General features: G+C 39.9%; 1 protein-coding gene across 1 annotated transcript; it reads right to left on the minus strand.

Moving 5' to 3' along the window:
• Window positions 1-690: 690 nt before the first annotated feature.
• LOC119520485 (translation initiation factor IF-2, mitochondrial-like) lies at window positions 691-2988 on the minus strand. Its single transcript, XM_037818383.1, is given in 2 exon segments — window positions 691-1188; window positions 1190-2988. Coding segments are annotated over 2 exon segments (1734 nt in total). The 5' UTR covers window positions 2426-2988.
• Between the last annotated feature and the right edge of the window lie 9160 nt (window positions 2989-12148).

A 12148-nucleotide genomic window follows, 5' to 3' on the forward strand; every position in this document is an offset into this window, starting at 1 on the left:
CTCGTGTCTTGTTAGGGTGCCAGGCCCGCCCCCCAATCGCCACCTCCATGCTCTGTCCCTGCTGGGTCTGACTCTGGGGAACAAGGGACCCAGCACCTTCTGGGATCTCCCCCCAGCCCTCTGAGTTTCAAACCATCCTTGGCTAATGCTTCCAGGCACTAATTGGAGTCACCCTTGGGTCAAAGTTCATGGGTAAGGGTCACGGATGGAAGCTTTCATCACAAAAAGCCTTTTTGATCATTTAAAATTGTTTTGGGTGTTTCCCATCACATTATTATTATACATTATTAGTGCCCTTTCCCTTCCCAATGGGGCTGATACAGAGTCCATTTTAGGGCTGGAAGTGTCTCCACTGGCATTTTAGGTTGGCATTGGGGTCAGTCAACCTGTGGTTTCTTTGCAAAAAGTCCTATATCCAGCAAAACTGTCCTTCAAAAATGAGGGAGAGTTTCATATCGTGTTTTATTATTTATTTGTTGATTTTCAGTGGTACCAACTTTTGTTTTTTAAAATTTTAAAATATTTTTCATTTTTATAGTGGTAAAATAGACAAACAAAATTTGCCATTTTAAACACTTTTATGTGCACTATTCTGTGGCATTAATTACATTCCCAGTGTTATGTAACCATCATCACTATTTATTTCCGGCACATTTTTTTTTTTTTTCATTTTGATTTTTTAATGTAATTTTAAAATCCTGGATCCCAAGAAGTCTTGGCTAGAACTTCCTTTTCTTCATAAGAAACAATTTCATCTCCCACTTGACATTCTATCTTTTGTTCATCCAAACTGAGACCACAATCCATACCAGTTTTGATGATTGAAACATCATCTTTATGGTGTTTCAGAGAGGTTAATGAACCCTTCCAGATAACTTGTCCATTACGGATTAATTTAAATTTCTGTTTTCTTTCTAACTGTCCCTTTTGGACTCTGCAGCCTGCCACAGGAACTTTTTTCTTCCCTTCTGTCACAGAGAAGGTAGCTGGTACAGAAGCCTTACCTTCCACAATGCCGGGCAGTCTGCTGCTCAGTTCTTCCTGCAAATCTTCAATAAGTCGGTAAATGATTTTATGAAGTTTAATTTTTACTCCTTTTTTTGCAGCTGACTTTTGGAGAACATTGCCTACATTCACTTTGAAACCATATATAACACCACCAAATGTTTCAGCAAGGTCAACATCATTTTCCACTAATGTCACCCACTCCAAAATGTACTAATTCTAGTTCACACTCATGTGAAGCATCATAGGTATCCATAATGTTCAAAATGGCTTCAACAGAACCATCAACATCTCCTTTAATAATTATAGGAAGTACATTTGAATCTCTTTCTGTTTTCTCTTTTGGCTTTAAAAGATTCTGTCCTTTTTTTTCTTGGTACTTTTTAAATGATCTCTTCCTCCAGTGTAAACTGCCATACTTCTCATGGGCTTTCCAATGTGCTTCTTGGTGCTCCCTTCGTTTTTCTTCTAGTATTTTCAGATCGTCTTTGTTTTTCTCCTGTTCTTGTTCGTACTTCCTCCAGTTAACAACTTCACGTGCCCTTGGCTCAGATTCTACTTCAAGAATTTCATCTCCAGCAGAAGGAATGTCTCTCCGGCCTATAATACCCACTGGCATGCTGGGACAGGCCTCATTGACTGTTTTTCCATTTTCATCAAACATTAAGCGTACTTTTGCCCAGCTCTTTCCAGCAACCAAAACTGAGCCTTTTCTTAAAGTTCCTCTTTGAATTATAGCTGTAGTAACAGGACCTTTTCCTTTGTCTGTGAAAGACTCAATCACTGTTCCTTCCACTGGACCAGTGGGATCAGCTTTCAATTCTAACATTTCTGCTAGAGCAATTGTTGCCTCTGCCAAAGCCATCAGATTATCGCCCGTAAGTGCAGAGACATGCACTGCTTGAACATCACCTCCATAATCCTCACACACCACATTATAGGCCAGCAGCTCTTTTTTCACTTTCTCAGGATCAGCCTCAGCTTTGTCACATTTGTTTATGGCAAGGACAATAGGAACTTGAGCATCTTTGGCATGCTGAATTGATTCCACAGTTTGTTTCATCACTCCATCATGTGCTGCTACAACCAATATAACAATGTCAGTGACCTGAGCACCTCTGGCTCTCATTGCTGAGAAGGCAGCATGGCCTGGAGTATCAAGAAAGGTTATCTTTTCTCCAGAAGGCAGAGAGACAAGAAAGGCACCAATGTGCTGAGTGATGCCTCCAGCTTCCATTGTTGCCACTTGAGTTTTTCGCAGTTTGTCAAGTAACGTCGTTTTCCCATGATCAACATGGCCCATTATAGTAACAACTGGGGACCTTGGGGTTAATAAAGCTGGATCTGCATGGGGCCTTCTTACAGCATCTTTATTTTCTTTGATTTTGTCCTGTTTTAATTTGCTCCATTTTAACTTCATCCCTGCCTTCTTTACTACTTCTTTGATCAGACATCATCTAAACATGAGTTTGCTTCTAGTGAATCTATGTCAATAGCAGTGTTCAATAAAGCTTCATATACATAATCTATGTCTTTTTCCATTGCTCTGGCAAGCTCCTCAACTGTCATTCCAATCCATACCTCCACCTCCTTTCTAGATTTTGTCACAGATACCTGAGATTTCCGTGGTCTTTCTTCCTTCTTTGTTACTAGAAGTCTATATTGAGAAAAAGCAGTCCTGATGAGTGTATCTGTTTGCGAGGGCTGGATATACAACTGAGCTGTCCACACTGGGTAAGGAGATGAAAACACATGCCTCCAGTGTGCTAATGTTCTTCTTTAACCCAGGCTGTGCAGCTGTCTACAAAGAGTGTGAAATCGTAGAAGGTTCTCCAACTTTAGTATCTTCTGGTTCATGTTTCTCATTTTTAAAAAAACTGCCGTCAACGATGATTTTTCATCTAATTTTTGAAACGTGGCATGTGTTCCCTCTGCCTGGAATGCCTTTCAAGCCTGAACTCTTTACCCTCTCCAAAACCATTTTAGGACAAATAATGTACACCACCCAAGACGACCCTGGCTGAGAAACCCTACTCACTTAGCTCCTACATAAGGCCCCAAGAGTCTGGAGTCCGAAGCAGGGGGGCAATCACCTTCCAGACCCAGGAGCACTGCAGGTCCATCCCTCTAATAGTCTCCCCCAACTTCCTCTTTCCAGCACATTTTTATCCCCACAAACAGAAGCTCCACCCATGAAGTAATAACTACCCATCGCCCCTCACTCCATCCCCTGGTAACCTCTGATCTACTTTCTGCCTCCATGAATTTGCTTATTTCAAATACCTTATATAAGTGGAGTCATGCAATATTTGTCCTTTCGTGTCTGGCTTCTCTCACTGGCCTAATGGTTTCAAGGTTCACCCATGCTGTAGCATGTATCAGAATTTCCTTTCTTTTTATAGTGGAATAATATCCCATAGCATGGATCTAGCATGTTATGTTTATCCTTCATCTGTTGATGGACACTTGGTTTATTTCCATACTTTGGCTATGGTGAATATATAATAGCTATGAAAAATGTGTGTACAAGTATCTGTTTGAGTCCCTGTTTTCAATTTTGGGGGTTTATACTTGGAAGTAGGGATTGCCGGGTCATACGGTAATTCTATGTTTAGACCTTTTTCCATAGTGGCTGCACAATTTTCCATTTCCATTAGCAATGAGCAAAGGTTTCTCTCTCTCCACATCCTTGACAACACTCATTATTGTCTGTTTTTTTTTTTTTAACACATAGGTTCATTTTTGATGGGTGGTAAGATAAAGCTGGATAATATATCCTGTAAATCAACTCATTTTGGCACATGGAAACTGTATTACACGTTCTTGACTGATTAAAGAGTCAATCTCACAAAATGTAATTAGTAAAACCCACTTTCTTTTTAAAACTCTTTTTATTTTGAAATAATTTTATCACTTGCATGGATGGGTTCCATCACCCCCAAAAGCTCCCTCATGCTCACCCTGCTTCCCTAACCCCTGCAACCTCTGAACTGTTTTTGATCCCCATAATCTGGCCACTTGAAGTGTGCTATGTAAATATAATTATAGAGTATGTCACCCTATGGAATTGTTTTCTTTTACTCAGCATAATACCACTGAGGTGCACCCGAGTTGTTGTGTGTGTCATTAATTAATTCAATTGTATTGCTATATTCCCATCATATGGATGGACAACAGTGGTTTACCCATCCATCAGTTAAAGTTGTTTGGGTTATTTCCAGTATTTGGGTACTGCAAATGAAGGCGGCTATGAATAGTTCATATATGTGCGTTTTCATTTCTCCAGGGTAAATACCCAGGAATGAGTTTACTGGGTCATAAATAAGTTTAACTTCACAAGAAACTGCCGAACAATTTTCCAGAGTGGCAGCCATTTTGCATTCCACCAGTAATGGATGAGAATTCTGGTTGCTCTGCACCCTTGTCAACACTTGGTATTGTCAGGATTTTTTATTTTAGCCCCTCTAATAGGTGTGTGGTGGTATCTCCCTATGGCCTTAATTCACATTTTCTAATGGTTCATGATGTTGAACATATTTTTATGTGATTATTTGGAAAATGTCTGATAAGTCTTTTGCTCATTTATAAATTATTATTTGTTGAATTCTTGTAAGATAAACATGAAAGTGAATGAAAGTTCTTTTGTTTTCTCCCTACAGCCAGTCTGACTGTATTAAATAATTCCCTGGTGTGTGTGTGTTTGCACACCCCAGTCTCATCACAGTCTGCATGAATGGTGCCCCCTCAAGTTATAGCAGTACACAACCTGCTCCACTGTTCCTAGCAGCCCTGTCTGATTCTCGCTGGCACATCTTGCCTACCCTACTCCGACAACAGCTGGTGCTGGCTCTCTTCCTTTGCTGTGGTTGAAGTCCAACCTCTTCTACCTGGAATTCAAGTCCTCACAGCCAGATTCCAGTTGACCTTACCACTCTTCTCTATCAACACTTCCCATTCCCACTTAATCACAAAATTGTGCTAACAGTCCATGCTTTCTCCAGCCTCAGGTGCTATGCATATGTGGTCCCTCTTCTTGGAATGCCCCCATGTCCCTCATACTCTGCTCTCCATTCCAGGTCCTAGCCTCTTTTCCAGGACATTCCCCCTTCATGGCCCCCAGCCCCAGGGTCCTTGCTCCAGTCCAGCTTTAAACACACAGGCTGGGAGTGTCTGAGTCCAGCTCTGAGCTCCTGCCCCCAGACTGGAGCTTCTCAAGAGCAGGGGGCAGCTGAGCCTTCTTTGCTACCCCAATGATGTTCAGTGCAGGATTGGGAGCAGGGGGCTGGCAGGAGGAAAAGGGCCATTGTCAAAATGAATAAGTGTGAGTTTGGAATATGTATTAGTTTCCTGCAGATGCTGCAACAAAGTACCAGAAACTAGATGGTCTGAAACAACAGAATTTTATTGCATCCCAGTTCTGGAGATTAGAAAACTGAAATCGAGGGCTCAGTAGGGCCACATTCGCTTTGGAATCTGTAGGGAAGGATCCTTCCTTGCTTTCTCCAGCTTCCAGTGTTTGCCGTCATCCTTGGTTTTCCTTGTCTTGCTGCTGCAGCTCTTCAATCTCAGGCTCTCTCACTGTGTTGCCTCCTTCTCTCTGTGCCTGTCTCTTCTCCTCTTCTTATATGGACAAGAGAAATACCAGGAGCCTGTGCTACTTCAGAATGACCTCATCTTAATTTAACCAGTTCAACCCCAATGACCCTATTTACAGTAAGTTCATATTCTGAGGTAGGGAGGGCTACCTACTGTAGGACTTCAACTATCTTATCTTTAATTCCACAGATTCTTTTTCTGTCAGTTCAAATCTGCTGTTGAACCCCTCTAGTGAATTTTAAATTTCAGTTATTGTGCTTTTCAGCTCCAGAGGGAGATTTATTGCTGTAAACATTTACATTAAAAAAGAAAAGATCTCAAATTGAAAATCTAACTTCACACCTTAAGGAACTAGAAAAAGAAGAGCAAACTAAACCCAAAGTGAGCAGAAAGATAGCAAGTAATAAAGATTAGAACATTGATACATGACATAAATAATTAAAAAAAAATAATAGCGATAATCAACAAAACCAAAAGTTGGTTATTTGAAAAGATTATAAACTTGACTAACCTTTAGCATGCCTAAGAAAAAAAAGAGAAAGGATGCAAATAACTAAAATTAGGAGGGTGGATATTACTACAGATATTACAGATAAAAAGGGTTATGAGAGAATACTTTGAACAACTATGCATCAACTAATTAGATCACCTATAGAACTGAAGAATTCCTAGAAACACACAAATTACTTAAACTGTCTCAAGAAGTAGAAAACATCAACAGACAAATAAAAAAAAATAAAGAGATTGAATCAGTCATCAAAAACCTCCCAACAAAGAAAAGTCCAGGACCAGATGGCTTCACTGGAGAATTTTACCAAATACTGCAAGAAAAATCAATGCCAATACTGCTTATACTCTTGCAAAAAAATTGAAGGGAGAGAAACACTACCTAACTTGTTTTTTAAGGCCAGCATTACTGTGATACTAAAGCCAGATAAAATCATCACAGGAAAAGAAAATTATGAACCAATACACCTGATGGATAGACATGCAAAAATCCTCACAAAACACTAGCAAATTGAATCTAACAGCACATTAAGAGATTATACACCATTATCTGTTCTTGCACATGTTGAAGACTGACAGTTTGGTGGGATGAGCCCTCGATCTTGGGGCTTTGTGAAGCCTGTTGCTGCAAAGGAGAGGCTAAGCCTACTTGTAATTGTGCCTAACAGTCACCCCCAGAGAAACTCTTTGCTGCTCAGATGTGGCCTCTTTCTCTAAGCCGACACTGCAGGTGAACTCACTGCCCTCCCCGCTACATGGGATGTGACTCCCAGGGGTGTAAATCTCCCTGGCAATGTGACAAATGACTCCTGGAGATGAACCTGGACACAGCATCATGGGATTGAGAAAATTTTCTTGACCAAAAGGGGGAAGTGAAATCAAACAAAGTTTCAGTGGCTGAGAGATTTCAGATGGAGTTGAGAGGTCACTCTGGAGGGCATTCTTATATGCTATACAGATATCCCTTTTTAGTTTTAGTGTATTGGAATACCTAGAAGGAAATACCTGAAACTGTTGAACTGCAACCCAGTAGCCTTGATTCTTGAAGATGATTGTGTAACTATAGCGCTTACATGGTGTGACTGTAGAAAAATGGTGACAAAAACTAAATGAAAACTAGGGTGGGATGAGGGGGATGAAATGTTTTGGGTGTTCTTTTTTACATCTATCTATCTATCTATCTATCTATCTATCTATCTATCTATTTATTTGGAGTAAGAAAAATATTTCAAATTGATTCTGGGGATGAATGCACATCTCTATGATAGTACAGTGAATAGTTGATTGTACACTGTGAATGATTGTTGGGTATGTGAATATATCTCAGTAAAACTGTATTAAAAAAGGAGATAATACATCATGATCAAGTGTGATTTTCCCCAGGAACGCAAGATTGTTTCAACATAAGAAAATCAATTAGTATAATACCCACATTAATGCAATGAAGAAAAAAACAACACCACGATCATCTTGATTGATGCAGAAAAGGCATTTGACAAAATCCAGCACCCTTTCTTGAAAAAAAAATACTCAGAAAACTAAGAATGGAAGGAACTTCCATACCTATGATAAAGGGCATGTATGAAAATCCCACAGCTAACATCATACTCAATGGTGAAATACCGAAACTTTCCCCTAAGATCAGGAACAAGACAATATTGCTATTCAATATCGTACTGGAAGTTCTAGCCAGAGGAATTAGGCAAGCCAAAGAAATAAAACCCATCCAAATTTGGAAAAAGGGAGTAAAAATGCCTCTATTTTTGGATGGCATGATTGTATACATAGAAAATCCCAATGGATCCATTAGAAACTAGCTAATAACTAATTAAGCAAAGTTGTGCAGTAAAAACTGCTGAAATTGTTCATTTCTTAAAAGGAAATCATGAAAACAACTTTATTTATAACAGCATCTAAAAGAATAAAATATCTAGGAACAAATTTAACCAAACATATGAAGAACTTGTACATGGAAAATTATCAAACTTTGCTGAATGAAATTAAAGAAGAGCTAAATAAATGGAAAGACATTCTGTGTTCATAAATTGGAAGGCTTAGTGTTGCTAAGATGTCAGTATGCCCTAAGTGAGCTACGGATTCAACACAATACCTTTCACAATTTCAGCAGCTTTTTTTTCAAACAGAAATGGAAAAGTCAATCCTTAAATTCACACGGAATTTCAGAGGCCCCAACTGGCCAAAACAATCTTGTGAATGGACAAAGTTGGTGGACTCATACTTCCCAATTTCAAAATGTAATACAAAGCCACAGTAATCAAAACAGTACGGTATTGGAAGACTTGACAGAAAGACTGATGGAATAGAATTGAGAGTCCAGAAGTAAACCCACACATCCGTGCCCAGTTGATTTTTGACAAGGTGCTGAATCCACTCAATGGGGAAAATATAGTCTCTTTAACAAATGGTGCTGGGAAAACTGGATAGCCACAGGCAAAATGATGAAATTGGACCCCTACCTAACCCCATATACAAAAATTAACTTAAAATGGATGAAGGACCTGAAAATAAGAGCTAAACCCACAAAGCTCTTGGAAGAAAACATAGGGGAAAAGCTTCATGACCTTGTATTTCATGGTGGATTCTTAGATATGATACCCAGAGCACAAGCCACAAAAGGAAAAGTAAATAAATTGGACTTCATCAAAATTCAAAACTTTTGTGCATGAAAGGACACTATGCAAGCTATTGAAAAAATAGCTTACATAAATGGGAGAAAATAGATGCAAACTGTATATCTGATAAGGGTCTTGTATCCAGAACATATAAAGAAATCCTTCAACTCAGCCGCAGAGGTTTGAAGTCTGAAAGGAAATGTGGGTAGAAATCTGTGTGAAGTGATGTTTTAGGCAGCTCTATGGCAACTGTGGGACTTGGGACTTGGGATTTAACCTGCCATAAGGTGTGTTCTTATTTATGTAGTCAATGAATATTTACACACCCTATGTGAAGGCACTATATTAAGCCTTCATGTAATACTTTGGTGTGTTGAGTTTCTATTTTTAATGGGGCTCAGTCTCCTGTGGGATTGCAGCACCTGACGTCTTTGTGTTGGTACGAAGATGTAGAGGTGGTCAGCCCTCTTACCCTGTCCTCTGGATCAACTTGGCCAGAGGAAAGCTGTGACTGCAATGGTGATCTTGGTAAAAAAAGCAGTTCCATGTAACCACCTTGTGGCAATTATTTGAAGCAAACAAACAGAAAGTAACAAGAGTTAGTGAGATTGTGGAGAAATTGGAACTCTTGTGTATTACTGGTAGGAATGGAAAATGGTGCAGCTGCTGCAGAAAACAGTTTAGCAGTTCCTCAAAAAGTGAAACATAGAATGACCACCAATCCCCCTCCTAGATATATACCCAGACAAATTGAAAGCAGGGACTTGGACAGATATTGGTATGCAAGTGTTCATAGCAGTGTTGTTTACAGAAGCCAAAAAGTGGAAACAACAATTGACAAGTGAATGAATAAGTGACATGTGGTCCATCCACACAGTGGAATATTATGTAGCCATAAAAAGGAAAGGCATTCTGATACACGTGACAACATGGATGAACACTGAAAACATCATGTTGAGTGAAATAAGCCAGACACAAAAGGACAAATGTTGTATGAAGACCCTTCTATGAAATATCTAGAATAGGAAAATTCAATGAGACAGAAATTAGATTTAGGTCAGCAGGGGTTGGGGAAGGGCAAATGGGGAGTTATTGCTTAATGAGTCACAGTTTCTATTTTGGGTGATTAAAAAGTTTTGGTAAAGGATGGTGATGATGGTAACATAACACTGTGAATGTAATACATGTCAGTGGATTGTACACTTAAAAATGATTAAAATAGCAACTTGTATGTCATATGTATGTTACCTCAGTGAAAATAATTTTTTAAGAGTTGAAACAAAAAGGAATGACATTTTGGTACATGCTTCAATGTGGGTGAAACTCGACAACATTATGCTAAGCAAAGAAAGCTAGACACAAAAGGTCACCTACTGTAGGTTCCATTTGTGTGAGGGAGCTTGAACAAGCAAATCCACAAAGATAAAAAGCAGATACGTGGTTTCCAGGGGCTGGGAAGAAAAGCATGGGAAGTAACTGTTGAAAGGATGTGGGGTTTTATTTGGGGGAGATGAAAATGTTTTGAAACTGGATGGAGGTGGTTTACACAACATAGTAAGAAATAACCATCATCATAAAAAATAATAGAAAGGATCCTTGTATTTTTTTCTTTTGAAATTATTTGGCTGTTACGAAAAACTCATCCATGCATTGCTCATCTACCAGAATTCTTGCAAATGGAGGACATCTAAGCCACCAATAACTTCATGATGTCCTGGCATTTTGGGGGTTGCTAAAGTCCACAGTTACCAAGGTTAGGTTAAAACATTTATTGGCTTTGATTTTGCAGCTTTGCTTTTGTGTTTGCAATATAAATCTGTGTGATTTTTAATGTTTAAAATTCCGGTTCTTGAACGTTCTTAGAAGCCTCTAGAAAGCGTACAGGTGTAGCCCTTTTGGGACGATAATTAGACTTTTTTAGCATCCTTCTAAAGACCACCAAGGCGTTTGTGAAGTACTGGTGCCCCCCAGTGTCCTGTTTGGGAAGTGCATCCTACCAGGGTGGACGCCTGCTACCCGAGTGGAAAAACGCAGAAAAATCAACCTACCCTCATTGAGGCGTTTCCCAGCTTGCCCCACTCTTCTGTCATAGTTGTACCACCTCCACGAAGCCCGAGCCCCCCAGAAGGACGTGTCCTTCTCCCACAACACAACATTCCTTCCGCGCCTCTCTGCCGTTTGTGCCTGCCGCCCCCTCCCCATTCTCTTATTTATTCCTAAAACAGCTTTATCAAGATGCAATTTATATATAGTAAACCGCACGTATTTAGAGGGTACAAGTCGGTAAGTTTTGACATATGCATATACCCATGAAACTATCACTTTTTAAAAACTTTTAATTTTGAAATAATTGCAAACTTACTGAAGAGTTGCAAGATTTTTACAGAGAAATCTTGCAATCCGTTCCCCAGTTTCACCAATGGTTAACCTTTTGTCACATTTGCTCTCTCTCTACACACACACATGCACTCGATTTGCCCTCCGTGCATGAAGAATGGTGAACAATAGTGGATCCACTGCCCAGTTTCCCCGGATCTGTCCACCGTGCTCAGACGGGGTCACCCCTGATCCCCAGCTTCTCTTGGGTACCTTCTGGTGTATATCCTCCCAGTCCTTCAGCCTCCCCCAGATTTCACCCCCTACCTCACATGAGTGATTCTATGCATATTATCTTGTTTAATTATCCAAAGTAGCTGCTGCTACTTCTATTCTTTAGATTAGGAAATTGGGGTGCTCAGTGATGTGAAATCACCCAGGTCTGCTTGGTTCCAAAGCCCACTTGTTTCAGTTTGCTAAAGTTGCTGGAATGCAATATGCCATAAATGTGTTGACTTTTACATTGGAGATATATTAATTTACAATTCCCAGTTCTTAGGCTGTGAAGATGTCCAACTCGAGACATCAACAGGACTCTCAAGACAGGCTGCCAGCATCTGGGACCCCTCTGTCACTTGGGAAAGTTCACAGCTGACATCTGCTGGTCCTTTGCTCCCTGGTTTCATTGCTCTCATCCTCTGATTCCATTGGCTTCCTCTCTGAGTTTCTGTGGTCCTCTCTTAGCTTCTCTGGGGATTTTCTCTCTGAGTTACCTCTGGGTGTTTCTCTCTGTGCTCTCTGTGCTTTTTCTGTCTTTTATCCTCTTAAAGGACCCCAGTGAAGGATCAAGAAGGATCAAGACCCCTGAACTGGGTGGGACATAGCTCAACAACCTTTATTATAAAATATAACATACATACAGAAAGGTGTCAACTCTCGATGTACAGCTCAACAAGCAGTCATATAGGTAATTTAAAAAATTGTTTATGGGTTATACTTCCACAATTTCAGCTCTTTCTTTATTAAGCAATACAAGGTATATACAGAAAGGTGAAAACCTTCAAGGCACAATTCAATGAGCAGCTATAGAG

This window comes from Choloepus didactylus, chromosome 25 (assembly GCF_015220235.1).
Source record: "Choloepus didactylus isolate mChoDid1 chromosome 25, mChoDid1.pri, whole genome shotgun sequence".
In the NCBI taxonomy this organism is placed as follows: domain Eukaryota; kingdom Metazoa; phylum Chordata; class Mammalia; order Pilosa; family Megalonychidae; genus Choloepus; species Choloepus didactylus.